The sequence below is a fragment of the Micromesistius poutassou genome (assembly GCF_964030765.1).
Source record: "Micromesistius poutassou genome assembly, chromosome: 3".
Classification (NCBI taxonomy): Eukaryota; Metazoa; Chordata; class Actinopteri; order Gadiformes; family Gadidae; genus Micromesistius; species Micromesistius poutassou.
The window spans coordinates 17,856,178-17,877,971 of record NC_140273.1 but is presented as its reverse complement, the minus strand read 5'-3'; the positions used below and the strand labels follow the sequence as shown (position 1 = coordinate 17,877,971).

The 21,794-nt window shown below is 46.8% G+C and overlaps 1 protein-coding gene across 5 annotated transcripts in view; it reads right to left on the bottom strand.

Moving 5' to 3' along the window:
- Window positions 1-2,141: 2,141 nt before the first annotated feature.
- LOC311340652 (CSC1-like protein 2) overlaps window positions 2,142-21,794 on the bottom strand; it is a gene marked incomplete at its 5' end in the record, with an annotated part of 21,096 nt that continues 1,443 nt past the window's right edge. The window contains 24 exons of one of the 5 annotated variants that reach the window (XM_084465520.1): window positions 2,142-4,312; window positions 4,597-4,680; window positions 4,788-4,903; window positions 5,274-5,441; window positions 5,766-5,871; window positions 6,146-6,308; window positions 6,536-6,601; window positions 6,895-6,981; window positions 7,067-7,173; window positions 7,607-7,760; window positions 8,450-8,587; window positions 9,127-9,260; window positions 9,713-9,836; window positions 10,156-10,236; window positions 10,560-10,630; window positions 11,009-11,117; window positions 11,747-11,798; window positions 14,617-14,759; window positions 14,968-15,005; window positions 15,421-15,511; window positions 17,512-17,550; window positions 19,145-19,224; window positions 20,036-20,257; window positions 20,563-20,584. In XM_084465520.1, the coding sequence (XP_084321646.1) occupies window positions 4,145-4,312; window positions 4,597-4,680; window positions 4,788-4,903; window positions 5,274-5,441; window positions 5,766-5,871; window positions 6,146-6,308; window positions 6,536-6,601; window positions 6,895-6,981; window positions 7,067-7,173; window positions 7,607-7,760; window positions 8,450-8,587; window positions 9,127-9,260; window positions 9,713-9,836; window positions 10,156-10,236; window positions 10,560-10,630; window positions 11,009-11,117; window positions 11,747-11,798; window positions 14,617-14,759; window positions 14,968-15,005; window positions 15,421-15,511; window positions 17,512-17,550; window positions 19,145-19,224; window positions 20,036-20,230 (2,514 nt within the window). In that variant the 3' untranslated portion in view covers window positions 2,142-4,144. Of the gene's footprint in view, window positions 4,313-4,596; window positions 4,681-4,787; window positions 4,904-5,273; window positions 5,442-5,765; window positions 5,872-6,145; window positions 6,309-6,535; window positions 6,602-6,894; window positions 6,982-7,066; window positions 7,174-7,606; window positions 7,761-8,449; window positions 8,588-9,126; window positions 9,261-9,712; window positions 9,837-10,155; window positions 10,237-10,559; window positions 10,631-11,008; window positions 11,118-11,746; window positions 11,799-14,616; window positions 14,760-14,967; window positions 15,006-15,420; window positions 15,512-17,511; window positions 17,551-19,144; window positions 19,225-20,035; window positions 20,264-20,562; window positions 20,585-21,794 lie in introns of those variants that run through there. The other 4 variants (XM_084465519.1, XM_084465517.1, XM_084465518.1 and 1 more) reach the window with 4 other exon arrangements.

Here is a 21,794-nt window from a genome sequence, read left to right as displayed (position 1 = left end):
GAGAATCACATCATGCAGTCATGCTATAAATATTGATAGTCCTATTATAGAATGTTTATACGTTCAATAGTTATTTATTTAATAGAATAAGGCTTATAGGTTATGGAGTTATATCCTAGAATGAGGTTTATATGTTATGTAGTACTATTATAAAATAAAAAATTATAAAAGTTTAATACATTATGTATCATAGAATAAGGTTTATACATAATATAAATATTCTGTTATATTACAGAATAAGATTTATACATTATGTAGTTATATTATAGAATAAGCTTTATACATTAGTTATATTATAGAATAAGGTTTATACATTATGTATTATAGAAGGTTTATACATTAGTTGTATTGTAGAATAAGGTTTATACATCATGTAGTATAGAATAAGGTATATATAGGTAAAGGTAAATATATTATGTAGTTATAGTTAAAGAGTGATGTGATCTAGTTGAGAATAGATTTCTCAGTTATTTAATATTAATATAATATCCTTACAGATTTACATCATTGATTTGCAATCCAACAAAACACACGGTAAAATTTTGAAGGATGAGCGCCAACTTTATTGATCAAGAAAACGTTGACGATGTGTCGCTGTGCTCCCTAAAGGATCAAGTCAATGAACAGGATGTAGATTTAGGTCAGGGTTCAGGGTTAGGGTCAGGGGTCAGGTCATGGTTCAGGGTAGGGTTAGCGGTCAAGGTTAGGATCAGGGGTGTGGTGGGTTCAGGGTCAGGGTAGGGTCAGGATAGGGTTAGGGTCAGGGTTGGGGTCGGGTTAGGGTTAGGGTTGGGGTGGGTTCAGGGTTAGGGTAGGGGTCAGGGGTCAGGGTTGGTGTGGTCAGGTTAGAGTCAGGGTTAGGGTCAGGTCAGGGTCAGGTTAGGGTCAGGGTTAGGATCAGGGTTAGGGTCAGGGTTCAGGGTCAGGGTTAGGATCAGGGTTCAGGGTCAGGGTTAGGATCAGGGTTAGGGTCAGGTCAGGGTCAGGGTTAGGATCAGGGTTAGGATCAGGTTAGGGTCAGGGTTCAGGGTCAGGTTAGGGTCAGGATCAGGGTTGGGGTGGGTTCAGGGTTAGGGTCAGAGTTAGTCTCGGACTGTAGAGTAGAAAGCCAAAAGGGTTATGGTGGCGCTATACTCATACACAGCGCCCCCAGTGTTGGAGACGTGGACTACATCTCTAGGACATGTTAGTATGAGCAACAGTGCAGTCTGATGGCTGTATATACATGGTGTTTTATTCACATCCAACCCCAAGCTTTAAGCCAACAGTTCCCTATCCCATTATGTTTCACACTAATTCATCTTTAAGTTCACATTCTGTTCATAAATTAAATATCTTAAGCAACAATAAAAAAAAGTTAAGGACTAAGAGAAACCGGTCAGTATATTACATGTTACAACAGCTATCAACATTTCATCAACACATGTTCGGTATCAAACACTGTTCAACATAGCTTTACAAAATATGTCCACGCCCCTTCACGCAGTCCTGCGTTACGCCTCCAGGGGCAACCCACCAATATATATAGAACCACCCGCCCAGTAGTTAGACCACACCCTCTAACCAACCACCCAGCGACTAGACTAGACCGGTCCAGACCAGCACCGGTGTGCCAAGGCGGTTCAGACGACGTGGAATAGAAAAGGTTTGACACAGGAACGCTCCATTCTCCAGCATGTAGCCACGCTCTGCAGGAGGGAAGCTTCTCAGAAGCAGTTTCCCAGCGCTCCCCAACGTAGTTTCACTTTATTACACTTATTGGACCGTGGTGGGGGCGTGGCTACAGCTTTCATAGTCTAGCTCCGTATCAAACAGCCACACGTAAGACAAAACGCTACAGACGGACATGAGGAGAATAAAGTGATGTAAACACACCTGAGACTGACTGGGGAGGCTGCTCTAAGAGAATGTGTTGCTAGAAGCGTTTTTTTATTGCAATGATCTGAAAAACCAGCCGTTCACATTTAGCATCTCATCTGCATTGTTCAGTGTAATTCACTAATTTACATAACCCCGCCCATCCCCTCTACGTCAGTAGCCAAGTCATTCAGGAGGAGAAAGGTGTTACCATGGTAACTACAGCAGGAGAAGCCAAGAAAGGGCTCAAACTAAGGAACGCAGTTACCACGGCAAACCCAAGATCAGCTCACAACCCACCCCGCTCATTTACATAACCCCACCCAACAACACCACTCCCCCATCCATGACGACCCCATCACTACTTTGATTACACTCTGACATCGCCTCTGATGGACCAAGCAATGTCATTGGTTCAGCCAGACCCAGCGTTTCACCTCGAAACATTAAGGGTTTCACCATCTGGAAGTTCACCTCTGAACATCTGGAGGTTCACCTCTAAACATCTGGAGGTTCACCTCTAAACATCTGGAGGTTCACCTCTAAACATCTGGAGGTTCACCTCTAAACATCTGGAGGTTCACCTCTAAACATCTGGAGTTCACCTCTAAACATCTGGAGGTTCACCTCTGAACATCTGGAGGTTCACCTCTGAACATCTGGAGGTTCACCTCTAAACATCTGGAGGTTCACCTCTAAACATCTGGAGTTTACCCATCCAGTTTCACCTCTTTTCATCTGGAGGTTCACCTCTAAACATCTGGAGTTCTGCTCTCTGCTCTGCGGTTATAGGGGAGGACACGTGGAACATAGCTCTTCTAAAAAAGGGTTTTCTATACTTAAGCATTTTGAACAATAAGAGTGCAAACAAGGTGTAATCAGCAGTGTTATGATTCTACTATGAGAACTAAAACCCTGCGAGTCTCATTCACAGAGGAGTACCAGAGCACTTAGAACCAAGATGGCCGCCGGGTGAATGAATGAAGGCCGCCATGACCAGGTCCTGTAGTCCCATTCTTCCAGTGGGAACGTGCTAACCTCACCTCCCAGCTTTGTTTCCCAATTGGAGGTCTGGGGAGTTTCAGACGGATCGGATGTGAGTGGATTAAGAGCTTGTGAGCCTTTTATAAATGTACTTATTCCCTGTATAGTTTATGGTTAATCTAACAACGAGTCTTGTGCTCTAACAGGTCAATGTGAATGTTATACCACATGTTGATCCTTCACACGGAGAACAGAGACACATGGGATCGGCTGGGCTCCTCCAATCACAGGACAGCATCTCCAGTAGGATCAAAGAGGTATCTCTCTCTCTCTCTCTCTCTCTCTCTCTCTCTCTCTCTCTCTCTCTCTCTCTCTCTCTCTCTCTCTCTCTCTCTCTCTCTCTCTCTCTCTCTCTCTCTCTCTCTCTCTCTCTCTCTCTCTCTCTCTCTCTCTCTCTCTCAGAGAGGAGCCGGTTGATTGGCCACTGAACCACAGTGACGTCAACAGGAAGCGTATGGGCGGGGCTTTTTGAGACCAAAGGGCAAATCGGGATGCAATGGGCTGCAATGCCTTCTGGGAGATGTAGGAGGGGCTAGTGTCTGGAGGAGGAGGGGCTTGTTTTAGTCTCTTCTAGGATCACAAGTTCGGACCTTGGCTGACCCGGCAACGCATGAAGCAACAAGCCTGACCCCGGACCTCCGACCCCACGGCAAAACAAACAGAACAACCTCTGGCTCGTGGTTATGTACAGCGGCGAGGGGGAGGGGCCTATCATGCTAATGAGTTACAATGCTTCCGAAGAGGGGTGTGTTCTGTGGGGCGCTGGAGAGAGACTGTAACAGAGTGTGTTTGTGTGGTAAGTAGCATAGTGTGTGTGTGTGTGTGTCAGTAAGTAAAAGACTGTGCGTGTGTGCGTGTGTACAGTGTGTGTCCGTGTTTGTGCAAGGGTGTATTCGTGTGTGTGTGTGTGTGTGTGTGTGTAAAAATGTGTGTTTTTGTGTGTGTGTGTGTGTGTGTGTGTGTGTGTGTGTGTGTGTGTGTGTGTGTGAGAAAGTATGTGTTTGGTGTGTGTGTGTGTGTGTGTGTGTGTGTGTGTGTGTAAAAGTGTGCGTGTACCAGTGCTGTAGTGTCTATCTAATGTTTGTGAAACGGAGACGGAGCGCTGAGGAGGTCATGTAGAGATCAGATGAGAGAGTGAGCTTCTCGTCCCCTCTCTCTCTCTCTCTCTCTCTCTCTCTCTCTCGCTCTCTCTCTCTCTCTCTCTCTCCCGGTGGCCCCGCCCCCTCGTCCTCAGTGGCTGCTGCTATTGGCGGACCTCGTTGGCGATGAGGCTGTCCTCCCCGGACAGGAAGTCAGCCTCATTGATGTTCCCCCCGTTCATCAGCTCCTCGTCCTGGGAGGAGCTGCGGTCCTCCTCGGCTGCTCCCGCGCCTCCCTCCTCCTGCAGCACGTGGGCGATGTACATCTGCTGCTGCACACACACACACACACACGCACACGCACACACACACACACACACACGCACACGTGCACACACAGATACACACACACAGGTCCAGGGGTTTAAGCTCAAAATGCGGAGATGTCGACAACTTGTAGAACAGACAACCTTTGAGAAACCTTTCTAAATAATACACCAGGACCGGGACTGAGACCAGGTGAGACCAGGTGGACCAGGTGAGACCTGTCCTTCCTGGTTTACAGGTAAATCAGGAGGGACAGGTGGACCAGGTGCAGGTGGCGGTGGTTCCTCACCTGAGCTTTACTGGATGGAGACGAGGTGGGTCTTGCTGGACGGCCGTTCTCCACCACGTCGACTTCGCTCTCCTTCGTGTCGATCTGGGGGGGGGGGGGGGGGGGCGGGGGTGTGCGAGGCAGAGTAAGACCCCTAGACTGATTCATTCACTGACGGAGGCTGGTGTGTGTAGCGCAGGTCAGGGGGCTACCTTGTAGTTGTGGGCACTGAGGTACTTGAAGTGCCCGAAGCAGACGTGGGACAGACAGACCACGATGGTGACGATCAGGACCACCAGGGTGAACATGGAGGTGGGCGTCACGAAACCTGCAGAGGTTAGCGGCAGCTTAGTGTGTAGCCACGGCGACACAGCAGTCTAAAACTAGCATCACATTGTGTCAGGTGACTAAGAACCCGTACCCTTTGTTTCAATCGCTGACCGGAGCCTACCTCTAAACCCGGGGCCTGGGGCCTACCTCTAGACCTGGGGGCCCTACCTCTAGACCTCGGGGCCCTACCTGTAGACCTGGAGCCCTGGGGGCCCTACTTCTAGACCTGGGGGCCCTACCTCTAGACCTGGGAGCCCTACCTCTAGACCTGGAGCCCTGGGGGCCCTACCTCTAGACCTGGGGGCCCTACCTCTAGACCTGGAGCCCTGGGGGCCCTACCTCTAGACCTGGAGCCCTGGGGGCCCTACCTGTGCGGACGGTGGAGAAGAAGAGCAGCCAGAAGAGGCAGAGGATGGGGGCGGCCACCACCTGGGTGACGGCGCTGGAGTGGATCTTCTTGTCCAGCTTGGAGGGCAGGTAGGCGTAGTACATGTTGTAGCGGTCCACCAGGTGCTTCAGCAGCATGTACATGAGACCTGAGGGAGGCAGCACTGCTGTAGTATACCGTATTATACTGCAGTACTGCTGTGTTGTACTATAGTACTGCTGTGTTTCACTATAGTACTGCTTTATTCTGCTGTAGCACTGCTGAATTGTAGTGCAGTACTACTGTTATTGACCGTAGTACTGCTGTGTTATACCGTAGCACTGCTGTATTATACTACAGTACTGCTGTGTTGTACTGCAGCACTACAGTATAATACTGTAGTGCTACTTTCTTATATATTCCCTACTGCTCACTACTATATATGTCATGTTATGTGTCATGTTATATGTCATGTAACATGTTACTCCCTTACCGAAGGGGACGATGATGGGGCAGGTGATGCTGTAGGCCATCACCACGGTGAAGACGTTCATCATCCAGGCGTACGCTGCACCAAACTGGAACTCATAGGCCTGGTGCTGGGGAGAGAGACATACAGAGGTAGTCAGAGAGAGAGAGAGAGAGAGAGAGAGAGAGAGAGAGAGAGAGAGAGAAACACAGAGATGAAGTAGAGAGAGAGACACAGATGTAGTAGAGAGACAGAGGAAGAGAGAGACGGAGAAAGAGAGAGAGAGAGAGAGAGAGAGAGAGAGAGAGAGAGAGAGAGAGAGAGAGAGAGAAAGAGAAAGAGAAAGAGAAAGAGAAAGAGAAAGAGAAAGAGAGAGAGAGAGAGCGAGCGAGCGAGCCCCCTACTCTCTTGACGTTGCGGCGGTCGGCGGCCGATCGGGCCATCAGCAGGCGGATCATGTACATCAGGAGGCCCGGGATGCGGAGCAGGTCCATGGCGTTACCGATGAACGCCGACGCAATCACGTAGTTCACGAAGAACGCCCCGTTGTCAGGCAGGAACACACACCTACACACACAGGTCACGCGTTAGGCAAGACACGCGTCACACGTCACGCAACACACCTACACACGTCACACGTTAGTACACCCCTGCACACACGTCACACGTTAGGCACCACCCCTACACACACGTCACACGTTAGTACACACCTACACACACGTCACTGCTAGGTACGGGTCATCCTGACCCAGCAGGGGGTCTGGCTATGATGGTAAAGAGTTTCCAGAACTTACTCAAACCTGACGGTGGCATCGGCCAGGAACTTCTTATCAAACAGCCAGCGGAAAAACACATCCAGGCTGAGGAGAACAAGACACATGGTGAGGAGAGAGGAGGAGACCACACACACACACACACGGTGAGGAGAAAGAACACACACATTGTTAGGAGAGAGGAAGAGAGGGGAGGAGAGGAGAGGAGGAGAGAGGAAGAGAAGGGAGGAGCAGAGAGGAGAAGAGGGGAGGAGAGGAGGAGAGAGGAAGAGAGGGGAGGAGAGGAGAGGAGGAGAGGGGAGGAGAGGAGGAGAGAGGAAGAGAGGGGAGGAGAGGAGAGGAGGAGAGGAGAGGAGGAGAGAGGCTAGGAGAGCATCTACCTGCTCAGCCCTAGGGAGGGCAGTAGAAGGACCATGAAGATGAGGAAGGTGTAACACTTGTGCATGGTGGTTCTGTTCTCCCCCGACCTGAGGAAGGAAACACAGGGTCACTCTGTGGTCACCACCGGGCACCCGCCACCTGCTGGCTGTCTGGCAGCTGATTGGCCCGTACCTGGTCCAATGGGCTTCGAAGAAGGCGGAGTAGTAGACGATGGTGGGGAGCAGGGAGGAGAAGGCCCAGAGGAGCAAGGTGGGGAAGAACTGGGTCACGATGGGGTTCTGGAATATAATAACGTAAACAACATGAGAATAACATTAATAAATAACATGACACTAATACATACATACAACATACAACAATATTATAATAACAAGAATATAGGAGTCATAGGGCTAGGTTATAGGGCTAGGTTATAGGTCTAGGGTTATGGGGCTAGGAGTCATAGGTCTAGGGTTATAGGGCTGGGGTTATAGGGCTGGGGTTATGGGGCTAAGTCATAGGTCTAGGGTTATAGGGCTGGGGTTATGGGGCTAAGTCATAGGTCTAGGGTTATAGGGCTGGGGTTATGGGGCTAAGTCATAGGTCTAGGGTTATAGGGCTGGGGTTATGGGGCTAAGTCATAGGTCTAGGGTTATAGGGCTGGGGTTATGGGGCTAAGTCATAGGTCTAGGGTTATAGGGCTAGGGGCTAGACAGCTAGAAGGGAGCTTACGTTGAGGTACTCGACTGGCTTCGTGACGTTGAACTTGTCCATGGTGGAGATAATTATTGCGGGGGTGGTGAGGAAGAAGAGGAGGAGGAAGAGGATGCAGTTGATGATGAAGCAGCGGATCCACCAAGAGATCCCCCCTAGAGACAGATGTTCCCTGCAAACCAAATACACAGAGTTAACCAGTAGAACAGAGTTAACCAGTAGAACACAGTGTTAACCAGTAGAACAGAGTTAACCAGTAGAACACAGAGTTAACCAGTAGAACAGAGTTAACCAGTAGAACACAGTGTTAACCAGTAGAACAGGGTTAACCAGTAGAACACAGAGTTAACCAGTAGAACAGTGTTAACCAGTAGAACAGAGTTAACCAGTAGAACAGAGTTAACCAGTAGAACAGTGTTAACCAGTAGAACACAGAGTTAACCAGTAGAACAGAGTTAACCAGTAGAACACAGTATTAACCAGTAGAACAGAGTTAACCAGTAGAACAGTGTTAACCAGTAGAACAGAGTTAACCAGTAGAACACAGAGTTAACCAGTAGAACAGTGTTAACCAGTAGAACACAGTTAACCAGTAGAACACAGTATTAACCAGTAGAACAGTGTTAACCAGTAGAACACAGAGTTAACCAGTAGAACAGAGTTAACCAGTAGAACAGAGTTAACCAGTAGAACAGAGTATTAACCAGTAGAACAGTGTTAACCAGTAGAACAGAGTTAACCAGTAGAACAGAGTATTAACCAGTAGAACACAGTGTTAACCAGTAGAACAGTATTAACCAGTAGAACAGTTAACCAGTAGAACACAGTATCGACCAGGGACGGTGATAGTGCGGGCCGTACCAGCGGACGTTCTGGGGGTCTGGGGCGTAGCTGACGCTCCACTTGTACACGTGGAGGCTCTCGCTGCAGGTGGAGGAGCGGGGCTCCTGGCGGCAGTGACAGCCCTGCACCTGGCACGCGTTGAAGTCCTTCAGGATGCTGCACACACATGGCCGTCATGTTATGGTGAGTACTAACATGGGGGTCAGGTTATGGTGAGTACTAACATGGAGGTCAGGTTATGGTGAGTACTAACATGGAGGTTAGGTTATAGTGAGTACTAACATGGAGGTCAGGTTATGGTGAGTACTAACATGGAGGTTAGGTTATAGTGAGTACTAACATGGAGGTCAGGTTATGGTGAGTACTAACATGGGGGTCAGTTTATGGGGCATACTAACATGGAGGTCATGTCAAGGTGAGTACTCAAATGGTCATGTTATAGTCAGTACTAACATTGGCGGTCATGTTATGGTCATGTTATAGCGGATACTCGCATGGTGGTCATGTTATGGTCATGTTAAAGTTGGTACTAACATTGGCTGTCATGTTATGGTCATGCTATGGTGGGTACTCACATGGTGGTCATGTTATGGTCATGTTATAACAGGTACTCACATGGCGGTCATGTGATGGTCATGTTATAGCGGGTACTCACATGGCGGTCATGTTATGGTCATGTTATAGCGGGTACTCACATGGCAGTCATGGCTTCGTTCTGGAACGTGACGAAGGCCATGCCGAGAGGCTTGGTGTTGACCTTCTCCTTCTCCTTCCTGTACTCCTCCTTCAGCTTGGACTCCCTCTTGGTGTAGTAGCTCACCGCCTCCTCCTGATGGACACACACACACACACACACACACACACACACACACACACTTATACCTCCTCCTTATTGACACACATACACACACACACACACACACACACACACACACCTCCCTTCCCTCTCCCACGTGATGAGGGAAACTACAGCTAAGCATTCAACACTACCTAATAGCGTATGTGGTGTGTAGATGTGTGTGTGTCTGTCTGTGTGTGTGTGTGTGTGTGTGTGTGTGTGTGTGTGTGTGTGTGTGTGTGTGTGTGTGTGTGTGTGTGTGTGTGTGAGTTTCTAGATTTGGTTTGTTTGTGAGTTTGTGTCTAGACATGTGGGTGATGTGTAGGTGTGTGTGTGTGTGTACGTGCGTGTTTAAGTGTCTGCGTGTGTTCTTCTGTTTATATGTGTGTGTGTGTGTGTGTGTGTGTGTGTGTGTGTGTGTGTGTGTGTGTGTGTGTGTGTACCTCCTCACAGCCCGTGATGGTGCAGCAGCACAGGTGTCCGCAGGGCTTGGGGTTGATCATGGTGGGCATGTGCTCCTTGGCCATCAGGTCGGTGAAGAACTTCTTACTTCTCTCCGTCTTCTTCCTACACACACACACACACACACACACACACACACACACACACACACACACACACACACACACACACACACACACACACACACACACACACACACACACACACACAGGGGTACAAGCACACACATTGAACGACCCACTACACAGTCACTTTGAGCATGCATTCTTCATTCATCAGTTATAATTACTGTGTTCATCCATCCATCATCTGACCTGACATCATATATCATCCATCCATCATTCATCCGTCATCCATCTCTGTACCAAGACATATGTATGCGTGTGATTGCTGAAGACCAGGTGCGTGATGGGAGTTGTAGTACCGTTCAGCATTGAGAGACATGAGTTTGGCCACGTTGTAGCAGATCCGGGCCTCCAGAACCGTGCAGTTCTCATACGCTTGTCTGGAAACCAACAGAACCTGGGTCAGCCTGGGGACAGCAGTAATACTACCGTACCTCTCTGGTATAATAATACGACTCTACGTGGAGACTGAATCTGTTGCAAATCTGTTGACCGCGTGAACTTCAGGTTCAGAAAGTGCATTACTTTGGAACATTTAGAACTGTGGTGTTTCTTACTAGTTCTGTACTAGTTATTACTCTATGACATGTATTAGCATATTGGGTGTGTATTGTTCCATTCTATATTATGTAACTAAATGAGCAACATGGGAGAGTTCAGAAGACCTGGGTCCACACTTCTCCTCCAGAAGGCTCCCACTCACTCAAAGTGCTGCTTGATCTGGCTCTCCTCTGCGTACTTGGAGATTCCGTTGATAAATAAAGTGCGTTTCACCTGCAAGATCACATCATATTATGTCATCAGGAATTTTCAGTTAATAATCATATCTGCCTTATCTTCATTTCAAGTTCACATTCATATCTGGTTAACATTCATATCCAGTTCATATGCATATCTAGGTAATATATTTATATCCAGTTCATATTAATATCTAGTTCATATTGATATCTAGTTCATATTCATATTAATTTTCAGTTCATGTTCATATCCAGTTCCCATTCATATCTAGTTAACATTCATATCTATTTTAGTAGGCAGTAGGGTGTACTGACTAGTAGCTCTGTGTATTGATATTCTGCCTTAGTGTACTGTCTCTAGAGTACTGTAGTACTGTACTGTGGTACTGAACTGTAGTACTGCAGTAGCACCCACCAGGTCATCCTCTTTGTAGTGCATCTTGGACGTGTGTCTCCTCATGCTGTAGACGGTCAGCAGAAGATACATGAAGGCGAACGACGTGTGGAGCCACAGCAGGTTAGTCCTGAGGATACATCAAGTTCTAGTTAGTAACTAGTAACTAGTAGATTGGTCCCAAGGAGACATCAAGCAATAGTTAGTAAATAGTAACTAGTAATAAGGTTGCTCCTGAGGAGACATCAACTACTAGTTAGTAACTAGTAACTAGTAATATGGTTGGTCCTGAGGAGACATCAAATACTAGTTAGTCACTCGTTACTAGTCATAAGGTTGGTTCTGAAGAGACATCAAGCACTAGTTAGTAACTAGTAACTAGTAATACGGTTGGTCCTGAGGAGACATCAAGTACTAGTTAGAAACTAATAATAAGATTGGTCCCGAGGAGACATCAAGTACTAGTTAGTCACTCGTTACTAGTAATAAGGTTGGTTCTGACGAGACATCAAGCACTAGTTAGTAACTAGTAACTTGTAATAAGGTTGGTTTTTCAGATAGCAATTAGACTACTAAACCTACATTTACATTTGTCTTTAAGAAGGCTGTTGGATTTATCCACTGCTGGTGAGTATAGAAACTTCGTATAGGAACTCTTGTGCTTAACATTTCAGTTGGTCGTGGGACTCCTAACTGTGTGTTTGATAGAAAGTAGTGGCTCGCAGAGATTAGATAGAGATACAAAGGAATAGAGCTTACCCAGACTTCAGGTTGGCGATCGTGGTCCTCCCAAAGCTATAAGCGTTGTTTTCTGTTGGAAGTCAAATGGGAATGAATGGGGTGAAGGTAACCACAGGACACAAGCTGCCTCAGCAGATCCATGAACAAGAGCACGGTGGGTGATGTTCATTAAAACTACAAAGGCAACACATCTGGTGACAGGGACAACGTTACACCAAACCGGAGATCTGAACACATTGAGTTTAGTGGCAGTGTATACATGGTCGCGGTGTTGTGACCATAAAAACTAATAAACCAACCAATAAACACTAAGCTATGGTCTCCACAGTCTGGTCCTACTGTCAAACACAAGGCCTTTTTACACTGCCAAGCCGGTTCGGTTGCGGCTTGGCATGCCCGGCAATTTCACTGTATTGCCTGTGTGAAACCGAGGGGTTAAAATCCCTCGTTCGTCACAGCGCCGGCTTTCTTGGTTCACTGGAGAAGGCGGGGCTACACACAGAGTCTAGACCTCTTTAGAATAATTTGCATACTCCCGAATGTTTTTAATTTTTTATGAATGAAGACACCCTCATGCAAGAATGAGTTCACGTCTGAGTGTATGCTACAAACATGATTAACTATTTACAAGTGCAGAAACGCCAACATATTATTTATATTTTTATATTTATATTTATATTTATATATATATATATTTATATTTTATCCTTTATCCTTGCACTGCCTTTCCTATTTGTAAGGAAAGTTCCTCTGCGTCTTTCTTGTAGATCCCACCATCTTTCCCCGTCTTCGTTAAATGCGACTGCATCACCTTCTCTCCCATGATGGTCAGCAGCTCACGGATTTCACCGTCTCTCCAGTTAGAACTCCTCATGTTGATATCGCTACGTTGTCTCTGTTGTACAGACACTGCAGCAACACCTACCCAAGCCCCCCCCCCCCCCCCTTGCTAGCTTAAGCAGGCAATTTACCTCGGGCAGTGTAAACGCGCGGACCATGCCGAGAAAAAGGCGTGCATAAGACGGGCATATTTGGCAGTGTAAAAACGTCTACAGACAGAAACAAGGGTTCTAGTCTAGTCTGGTTACCTTCCTACCTCTTGGCACCCCTCCAATTAGGAATCCTTCTTTAGTGATAATTCTGACTAAACACAAGAGGACCAATGGGAGAAAGGAAGAGCCCTGTGACATCATTGTTCCTCAACACAGTCTGGCTGGACAGCCAATCACAACACACAATGTCCCTGATAATCACAGGGGGGGGGAGGACGGGGTTCAGAAGGCGTTTCAGTACCTGAGGCAGATCCATGGGAGATCCATGAGATCCAGGCTCTGAGGATCTCCTAGGATACGTAGTCGAGGGTGTAGCTAGCATTACACCTCCCTCTACCTCTGCTGGTCCCTGTAACATCTACTGGTCTGAAGCAACCTCTTCTGGACTCTCGATTTCTACTGTCCTTTACCTGTCTGTACCTGTCTCTACTGACCTCTCTACTGGACTCTAATATCTCTTCTGCTTTCAACTGGCCTCTACTGGTCAGACTCACCCAGCAGGTCTCTACTGGTCAGACTCACCCAGCAGGTCTCTACTGGTCAGACTCACCCAGCAGGTCTCTACTGGTCTCTACTGGTCAGACTCAGCAGATCCATGAGCACGGTGGGTGATCTTCACTAAAACTACGAAGGCAACACATCTGGTGACAGGGACAACGTTACACCAAACCAGAGATCCTAACACATTGAGTTTAGTGGCCGTGTATACATGGTCGCGGTGTTGGGTATACACACTCCAATAAACACTAACCTAGGGTCTCCACAGTCTGGTCCTACTGTCAAACACAGTCAGAAACAAGGGTTCTAGACTAGTCTGGTTACCTTCCTTGGAAGGGGCTCTTGGCGCCCCTCCGTTTAGCAATCCTTCTTTAGTGATAATTCTGACTAAACACAAGAGGACCAATGGGAGAAAAGAAGAGCCGTGTGACATCATTGTTTCTCAACACAGTCGGGGCTGGACAGCCAATCACACGATGTCCCTGATCATCACACGAGGGGAGGACGGGGTTCAGAAGGCGTTTCAGTACCTGAGGCAGATCCATGCGAGAGGATCCAGCCTCTCAGGATCTCCTAGGATACGTAGGTACACATGGAGAGGGTAGCTAGCATTACACCTCCCTCTACCGACCTTCACTGGTGACTGCTTCCTCTACTGTACTGACGACTTATGGTCTCTAATGACCTCTACTGGCCTCTACAGTCCCTGTAACATCTACTGGTCTAAAGAGACGTCTTCTGGACTCTCAACTTCTACTGTCCTTTACCGGTCTGTACCTGTCTCTACTGAGCTCATCTGGTCTCTAATATCTCCACTCTTCTGTCTTCAACTGGCCTCTACTGGTCAGACTCACCCAGCAGGTCTCTACTGGTCTCTACTGGTCAGACTCACCCAGCAGGACTCTACTGGTCTCTACTGGTCAGACTCACCCAGCAGGTCTCTACTGGTCAGACTCACCCAGCAGGTCTCTACTGGTCTCTACTGGTCAGACTCACCCAGCAGGACTCTACTGGTCTCTACTGGTCAGACTCACCCAGCAGGTCTCTACTGGTCTCTACTGGTCAGACTCACCCAGCAGGTCTCTACTGGTCTCTACTGGTCAGACTCACCCAGCAGGACTCTACTGGTCTCTACTGGTCAGACTCACCCAGCAGGACTCTACTGGTCTCTACTGGTCAGACTCACCCAGCAGGTCTCTACTGGTCTCTACTGGTCAGACTCACCCAGCAGGTCTCTACTGGTCTCTACTGGTCAGACTCACCCAGCAGGTCTCTACTGGTCTCTACTGGTCAGACTCACCCAGCAGGACTCTACTGGTCTCTACTGGTCAGACTCACCCAGCAGGTCTCCAGAGAAGTTGACTGGTAGTACGATGCCCACCGACAGCACGCCCACCACCACCAGCAGGCCGATGATGTGCCGCTGGAAGGACAGGTAGTGCACCGCGTCCTCCCCACACTTCTCCCGGATCTCCTCGTCCCTGCGCAGGAAGTGACATCCCATATGACTCGAGAGTGCAGGAAGTTGTTCTTCTTCCAGGTCTACCCTTTTAAAACCACCTCTGGCCCCTCCCCTCCCCTTGTAGTAATATTATTATCATTTTGCCAAAAACACCTATGCAGCAAAAAACACTGTCGTTTTTCATGAAACTTTCATGAACAGGGTGAATGAAGAAGAGACAAACTTACTTTATTCTGAAGATAGCCGTCAGCCAGGAGCAGAAGCCCTGTGAAAAATAAAGTCTGTTACGTGTTGTGTCTGTTGCCTGTTTTGTCTATTACATGATTGGTCTGTAATATGTTGTGTTCGATACATGTTATGTCTTTAACATGTTACATATGTCACATGCTGATTCTGTTACATTTTGAGTCGGTTACATATCAGTGTGATAAATGTTGTGTCTCTTACTAGTTATGTCTAGCATGTTGTGTCCATCACATGTGATGTCTGTAACATGGTGCAGGGGGAGGAGGGGGGAGGGGGGAAGGAGGAGGGTTTAACAGGATAAGGGGTTCAGTCTGGGGGCTCAGCATAGGATTAGTGTGTGTGTGTGTGTGTGTGTGTGTGTGTGTGTGTGTGTGTGTGTGTGTGTGTGTGTGTGTGTGTGTGTGTGTGTGTGTGTGTGTGTGTGTGTGTATTACATTGTCTCGCTGGTCGAAGTCTACCGAGCTGGAGACGGAGGTGAGCCGTTCGTAGCGGTCCGGCGTCTCTGAGTGCATCGCCGAGGCAACACTGGAGAGGATGAGACGAAAGACACGCAGCATCAGCACCATTCATCCTTTAGTACTGTGTGTGGTGTGTGTGTGTGTGTGTGTGTGTGTGTGTGTGTGTGTGTGTGTGTGTGTGTGTGTGTGTGTGTGTGTGTGTTCTGTAAAAGACGACTACAGGGTAATCGCCAGCAACTTCCTGTAAACTTCATTTCCCAGGATCCTCAGCAGCAGACGTTGGTTGTGGCGTGAGGTTATCAATGTCATACAACACGAACACGAAACACACTCTAGGTTGTTCTACATCACGCCACACTTCCACTGTGTTAACTAACGACAACGATCACAACACAGGGGAACACTTAAAGCTAACTCTCCTCCAATCTAGCTCTCTCTAAGCTAACTGTCCATGGTTCTATTTGAAGTCTCTCCAAGTTAAAATCACACTTCTCATCAAGCTAAGGCTGGCTTTACACGACAACGATCTGAACACAAACCGCCAAAGTGGCGTTGCGTTCCCACTTTTCATTCCGCGTTTAGACGAGCGTCTTTGGGTGGAAATCTGTGTGCACACGGTGACGCAAAAGTGTGTGAAATCCGACATGTTTGTTGTGGTTTGCCTGTACTGCACATGGATGTGACGTAAACGCGTACGGGATGAGAGCCAGCGTGAGCAGATCAGAGCACACTTTTGCGTTGTTAACCCTTTAGACGGAAACGCAACGGTGGAGCGTTTTTAAGATTTCCACTCTGGAGGGTGGGTTCATTTTTTTGCATTTTTAAGCCCCGAAAACGCTGTTGCCGTCTAAACGAAAGGCACATCTGATAAAATATTTTGTCGGTTTCACCCGGGAGCGTTGTCGTGTAAAGCCAGCCTAAGACTTAAAGGTTACGGCGAGATATCTGTTGGCATTTGACAAGTGTTTTGCACTCAATTGTAAATACTTTCCAAAATGGTCAATGTGTTACTATCAGCTGCTTCTGGCTGGGTCATCTACAGTGAGGCTAGTCTGTTGTATCACAGCCCTGAAAATAGCTCTAAATTACCTGTGTGTTTGTAGACATACTTTAATCACGTTGTGTTGTTCCTGGCACTCGTTTTGAATAAGACAGAGCGACAGAACACATTGAAAATCTTTGGAAAGTAAAACTAAACTAAACTTACTCTCACATGAACCACAGCTCGACTACTGTTTCTCTGAGAGTCAATAGAACAGCTTAAGGAAAGCATATGCTAACCCAGAAACTCTGGAATGAAACAACTCGTCTGAATCATGCCAAATTCACAGATATATCGGTGTATCCCTTTAAAGCTAGCCCCCTCCAAGCTAACCCTCCAAGCTAACTGTATCTCAAGCTAAAACTTAAAGCTATCTCCTGTTCTGTCCCTTGTGCTTTTCTAACTCATTGGTTCTTAACTTTGTCCAAACATGCCTATGATATCATTCTTTAGTTTGTTCATTGACGCCCCTTTAGAGCCGCAGGCCAAAAACGCTGCTCTAACATGTTGTTCCCTCACATCACCACCAGGGGCTGCACAGCTAGAGGACTGCAGCGCTAGACACACGTTACCTCTTCACCGGCTCATAGTCATCTCTGTCTTTCCTCCGGCTGGGTTTGGAATGAGGATGAATGTTCAATATCACATCATTTACACAATAACAATATATAGGTATATAAATATATACCTATATAGATATATACATAGATATATAGAGGAAGGAGAGTTACAGCAGCATTAGTCACCAGAGGAAGAACTCAGCAGAGACGGTTAGTTATGCGGTTCACCAGGTCTAATAACCGGTTAAAACAGGTTTAATAACCAGACCCAGGCGACAAAACCAAACCCAGGCCACAAAGCGAAACGCTACCACCAGAGGCCTGAATTAGAACACACAAGACCCACACACAAGCGCGCCCGCACACACACACCCATGCACACACGCATTTGATGCGCAGGTTTGATGCCGGCGTTAGTTGCAGCAGGTCTGTTAGAGGCAGAAATGAAAATAAAAGCTGACATACTAGCCCTGATCTTGTAGTTCGCTGAAACGCTTCTTCCATCTTCAACATAAATACATGAATTCACTCATTAATAATACATTCACCCATTAATACACACAGCCACCCATTAATGATCCCATTCATTCATTAATTACTTAATGAATACAAACATTGACTAATTCATATATGATTAAGTACAAATATAACAGAATAATCTGATAAAAGCGAACAGACCTTGTGTAGCGTAGAATACTGTATAAACACATATTCCACTGTATAAAACGCATACTTTACTGTAGAAAACACATACTCTACTGTATTAACACATACTCTCCTTTATAAATATATACTGTACAAAACAAACGCTACTGTATGAAACCTACTCCTAACACCCTCTAGTGCATAATACTGTGTGGGGTTAAACACATACTCTAGTGCAGTGGTTCTCAAATGGGGGTACGCCTAACCCTAGGGGAACGTAAATCTGAAAACAAGGAGAATCCGTGAAAAAGAAAGCACATCCAGAAGAGAGCTAAATGGCGACAGTTTCAGGAAGAATATATTTTAATGGGATTCACGTCTACGTGCTCTGACCCTCCCCTGGCGTTGTGCTTCTTTTGTGGGGAGGCAGTAGCCAACAGTTGCATGAAGCACAGGCCCATGTCACTCAGTATTTGTACCCTTTTAATGTTCATGTTTACACTGCCAAATGGACCACATATACATTATTTATGTTTATTTTATTTTATTTTATCCCAAAAATGTTTCGTGCCGGTGATAGGGGTACTCATCTGAAAAAATATCTTAGAGGGGGTGGACTTGTAGAAGAAGTTTGAGAACCACTGTTCTAGTGTATAATACTGTATAGTGCAAAACTGGTTTGTCTCAAAGTAAAGCTGTTCCCAGGCTTTGTGTCGACAGGCTGAGTCCTGTACTGACGACTGAGTTGAGAAAATACTGACAGCGGCACCAGCTAGCGGTGCCACACAAACAGCTAGCGTTGCTACACCAACACAGAAACAGCTAGCGTTGCTACAGTAACACACACACTCACACCTGGCTGTCTGACGGTCTTACTCTAACACACACAGAGCCATCTAGCTCTTTTATGCTAAACACAGAACCACCTAACTGCGCTATGCTAACACACATACCCTGCTATCTGTAGGATGCTAACACACTGACCCAACCAGCTGTCTGATGCTACACTGTACCAGTTTGCGGTGCTAAGCTAACACACAGAACCAGCACAGAACCATTAGCATTAGCCCCTTAAGGCCAATTTTCATGGGAGGTTCTCGGTTGCTTGGCAACAGCAAGGCATTGTCTGTCACCGGGGAGTGCCAGCACTGGGCTCAGAGGTGTGAGCGCCGTGGTTCACTCGGAAACAGCTAGCTAATGCCAACATCAGGGAGAGACTAGCCCCACACACACACACACACACACACACACACACACACACACACACACACACACACACACACACACACACACACACACACACACACACACACACACACAGTATAACTGAGGCCTGAACTAAAAATAAACAAACAAAGACCGCTGCTAAAAACAAATATGATGCATTTATATTATAGATCAACGTAGCCTAGTGTATGTAGCCCAGAGTAACGTAGCGTAGCCTAGCGTGTACCTGTCTGCGTCGGTGACCAGGGCCAGCCGTCCATAGTCCCAGGCAACCTTCCGCAGGATGGAGAAGACAAACAGGAGCACCTGGACATACACACATAAATCATAAACATTTTTACAAGTGCATCTCTCCTTCCTAAGCTTTACTACACAACCACTACAAATAACAGCCTCCGTTTGACCTACTGGGGATGGAACTACAGTCTCACAAGCTACCTCCTAAAGACAGTGATGAAGGACAGACTGTAGCTTAGATGAAGGGCAGAGTGTAGCTGTGATAAAGGGCAGAGTGTAACTGTGATGAAGGGCAGAGTGTAGCTGTGATGAAGGGCAGAGTGTAGCTGTGATGAAGGGCAGAGTGTAGCTGTGATGAAGGACAGAGTGTAGCTGTGATAAAGGGCAGAGTGTAACTGTGATGAAGGGCAGAGTGTAGCTGTGATGAAGGACAGAGTGTAGCTGTGATGAAGGGCAGTGTAGCTGTGATGAAGGGCAGACTGTAACTGTGATAAAGGTCAGATGGTTAGTGTAAAGTGGTTATAATACCATAGTAGTTATAGTTGTAGACTCAGACATGTAATAGTGGTTAGGTTATAGTAGTAATAGTAGTTTTAGACTTAGACATGTGATGGTGGTTAGGTTATAGTAGTAATAGTAGTTTTAGACTTAGACATGTGATGGTGGTTAGGTTATAGTAGTAATAGTAGTTTTAGACTTAGACATGTGATGGTGGTTAGGTTATAGTAGTAATAGTAGTTTTAGACTTAGACATGTGATGGTGGTTAGGTTATAGTAGTAATAGTAGTTTTAGCCTTAGACATGTGATGGTGGTTAGGTTATAGTAGTTGATGAGTAATGAGACAGGACCCATCTCTGTCTCCAGCCAATGAGGACTCACCAGGAAGCACATGAAGTCCAGTGCCAGGACGGTGGGCACGCCCCCAAAGGGCAGGCCCTGCAGGACCGTGCTGCGGATACGGGCTGAGTAACAGTAGTCCTTTCCATCGTTGTTCACAGAACAGTTCTCCTGACCCGCCTTGCACGCCTGGCCCGCCCCAAATATCACCATGGTTACGATCAGCACTCTGAGCATGCTCAGATCCACATCCTCCTGGAAGATCTGCATGGAGGAAGATGAGCAAAGGAGAACTTCAAAGAAACATTGCAAACATCTTGTGATTCATCTACTGATGGAGACCATGAAGTAGTCCTAGGCCAATCAAATCCTTGGTTTCCTCAGCCAATAGTACAACAGTACATAGCCACTACATTAAGGATTGTCGAGAGCCTCTACTAACTAACCAATCACCTTCCTCCATCCCATACTTTGTCCGCCTGCAGAAATGGACGAACAGACTACCTAATATAAACTAAGCTAAAACAATGTTATGAAGTCTAAGCTAGGCTATGCCAGGTTATACAGACCTTGTTAATGCCTTGCTCTGCTAGTGGGAATTGTACCCCTCACCCTGGCAGTGCTTTGCTCTACTTTTAACTCAAACCAACTCAAAATGTTCAATACAACAAGAAAGGAAAAACATTGGTTAGATCCTGAGATATTAAATAGAACATTGATACGTGTTGGCTAACGCAAGCTGACACTAGTTGTCAGTAGATAACTAGAGCTAACTCTAGCTATCTAAGGCTAATGCCGGCTGGGTGTTGTCCGCTGATACAGAAGTTACTCAAGCAGTGTGTTAGCCTGCTTGTTCCCAGAAGCAGAACACAACTAACTCTTATCTCTAGCGACCAGATGCTAATGAAGGCAGGGATGCCAACACCACAATATCATATCTTAAACTATAAACAACCCCAGAAATCAGTCAACATGCATATTTTTGTGTCAAATCTGCTGGTCAATGTCTAGTCAATAGCAGGTAGGGGTAGCTTTTGACAGTGAATACAGGAACATGTCACTACGGAGCGGGTAGGGGTTAGACAGTAAAGAGACAGGTCATTAAGAAGCAGGTAGGGGTTAGACAGTACTGAGATAGGTCATTAACAAGCAGGTAGGGGTTAGAGTCAGACAGTACATAGACAGGTCATTAAGGAGCAGGTAGGGGTTTGACAGTAAAGAGACAAGTCGTTAAGGAGCAGGTAGGGGTTAGACAGTACTGAGATAGGTCATTAACAAGCAGGTAGGGGTTAGAGTCAGACAGTACATAGACAGGTCATTAAGGAGCAGGTAGGGGTTAGACAGTACAGAGAAGATGTTTGGGTCTTTATAAACTAAAAATGTGTTCACATGTCTAAAAAACTGTAGCCGGCCTCTGATCAAATCCAGGTTACAGCTGACTACATCTCTGCTGCCTTGCATTCAATTAATTGAAACATTTAACCTTCCCATCTTCACAAGAGGTTCACTCTGACCGTGTGATAGTAGGGGTCGCTGGGGTCAGGGTTAGTTAGTTGGGGGTTTGGATGGACCAAAACAACATCCCCTCTTCAGAACAATGTTCTGAAGAGGGGGAGGAGTTCTATATTGATGGACATAGAGGACTTGTTTGGTCATCTACAGTGGAGTAGAGAACCTGGTAGTGGACTAGAGGACCTGTATCAACTACAGAGGACTAGAGGACCTGGTAGAGGACTAGAGGACCTGGTAGTGGACTAGAGGACCTGGTAGAGGACTAGAGGACCTGTATCAACTACAGAGG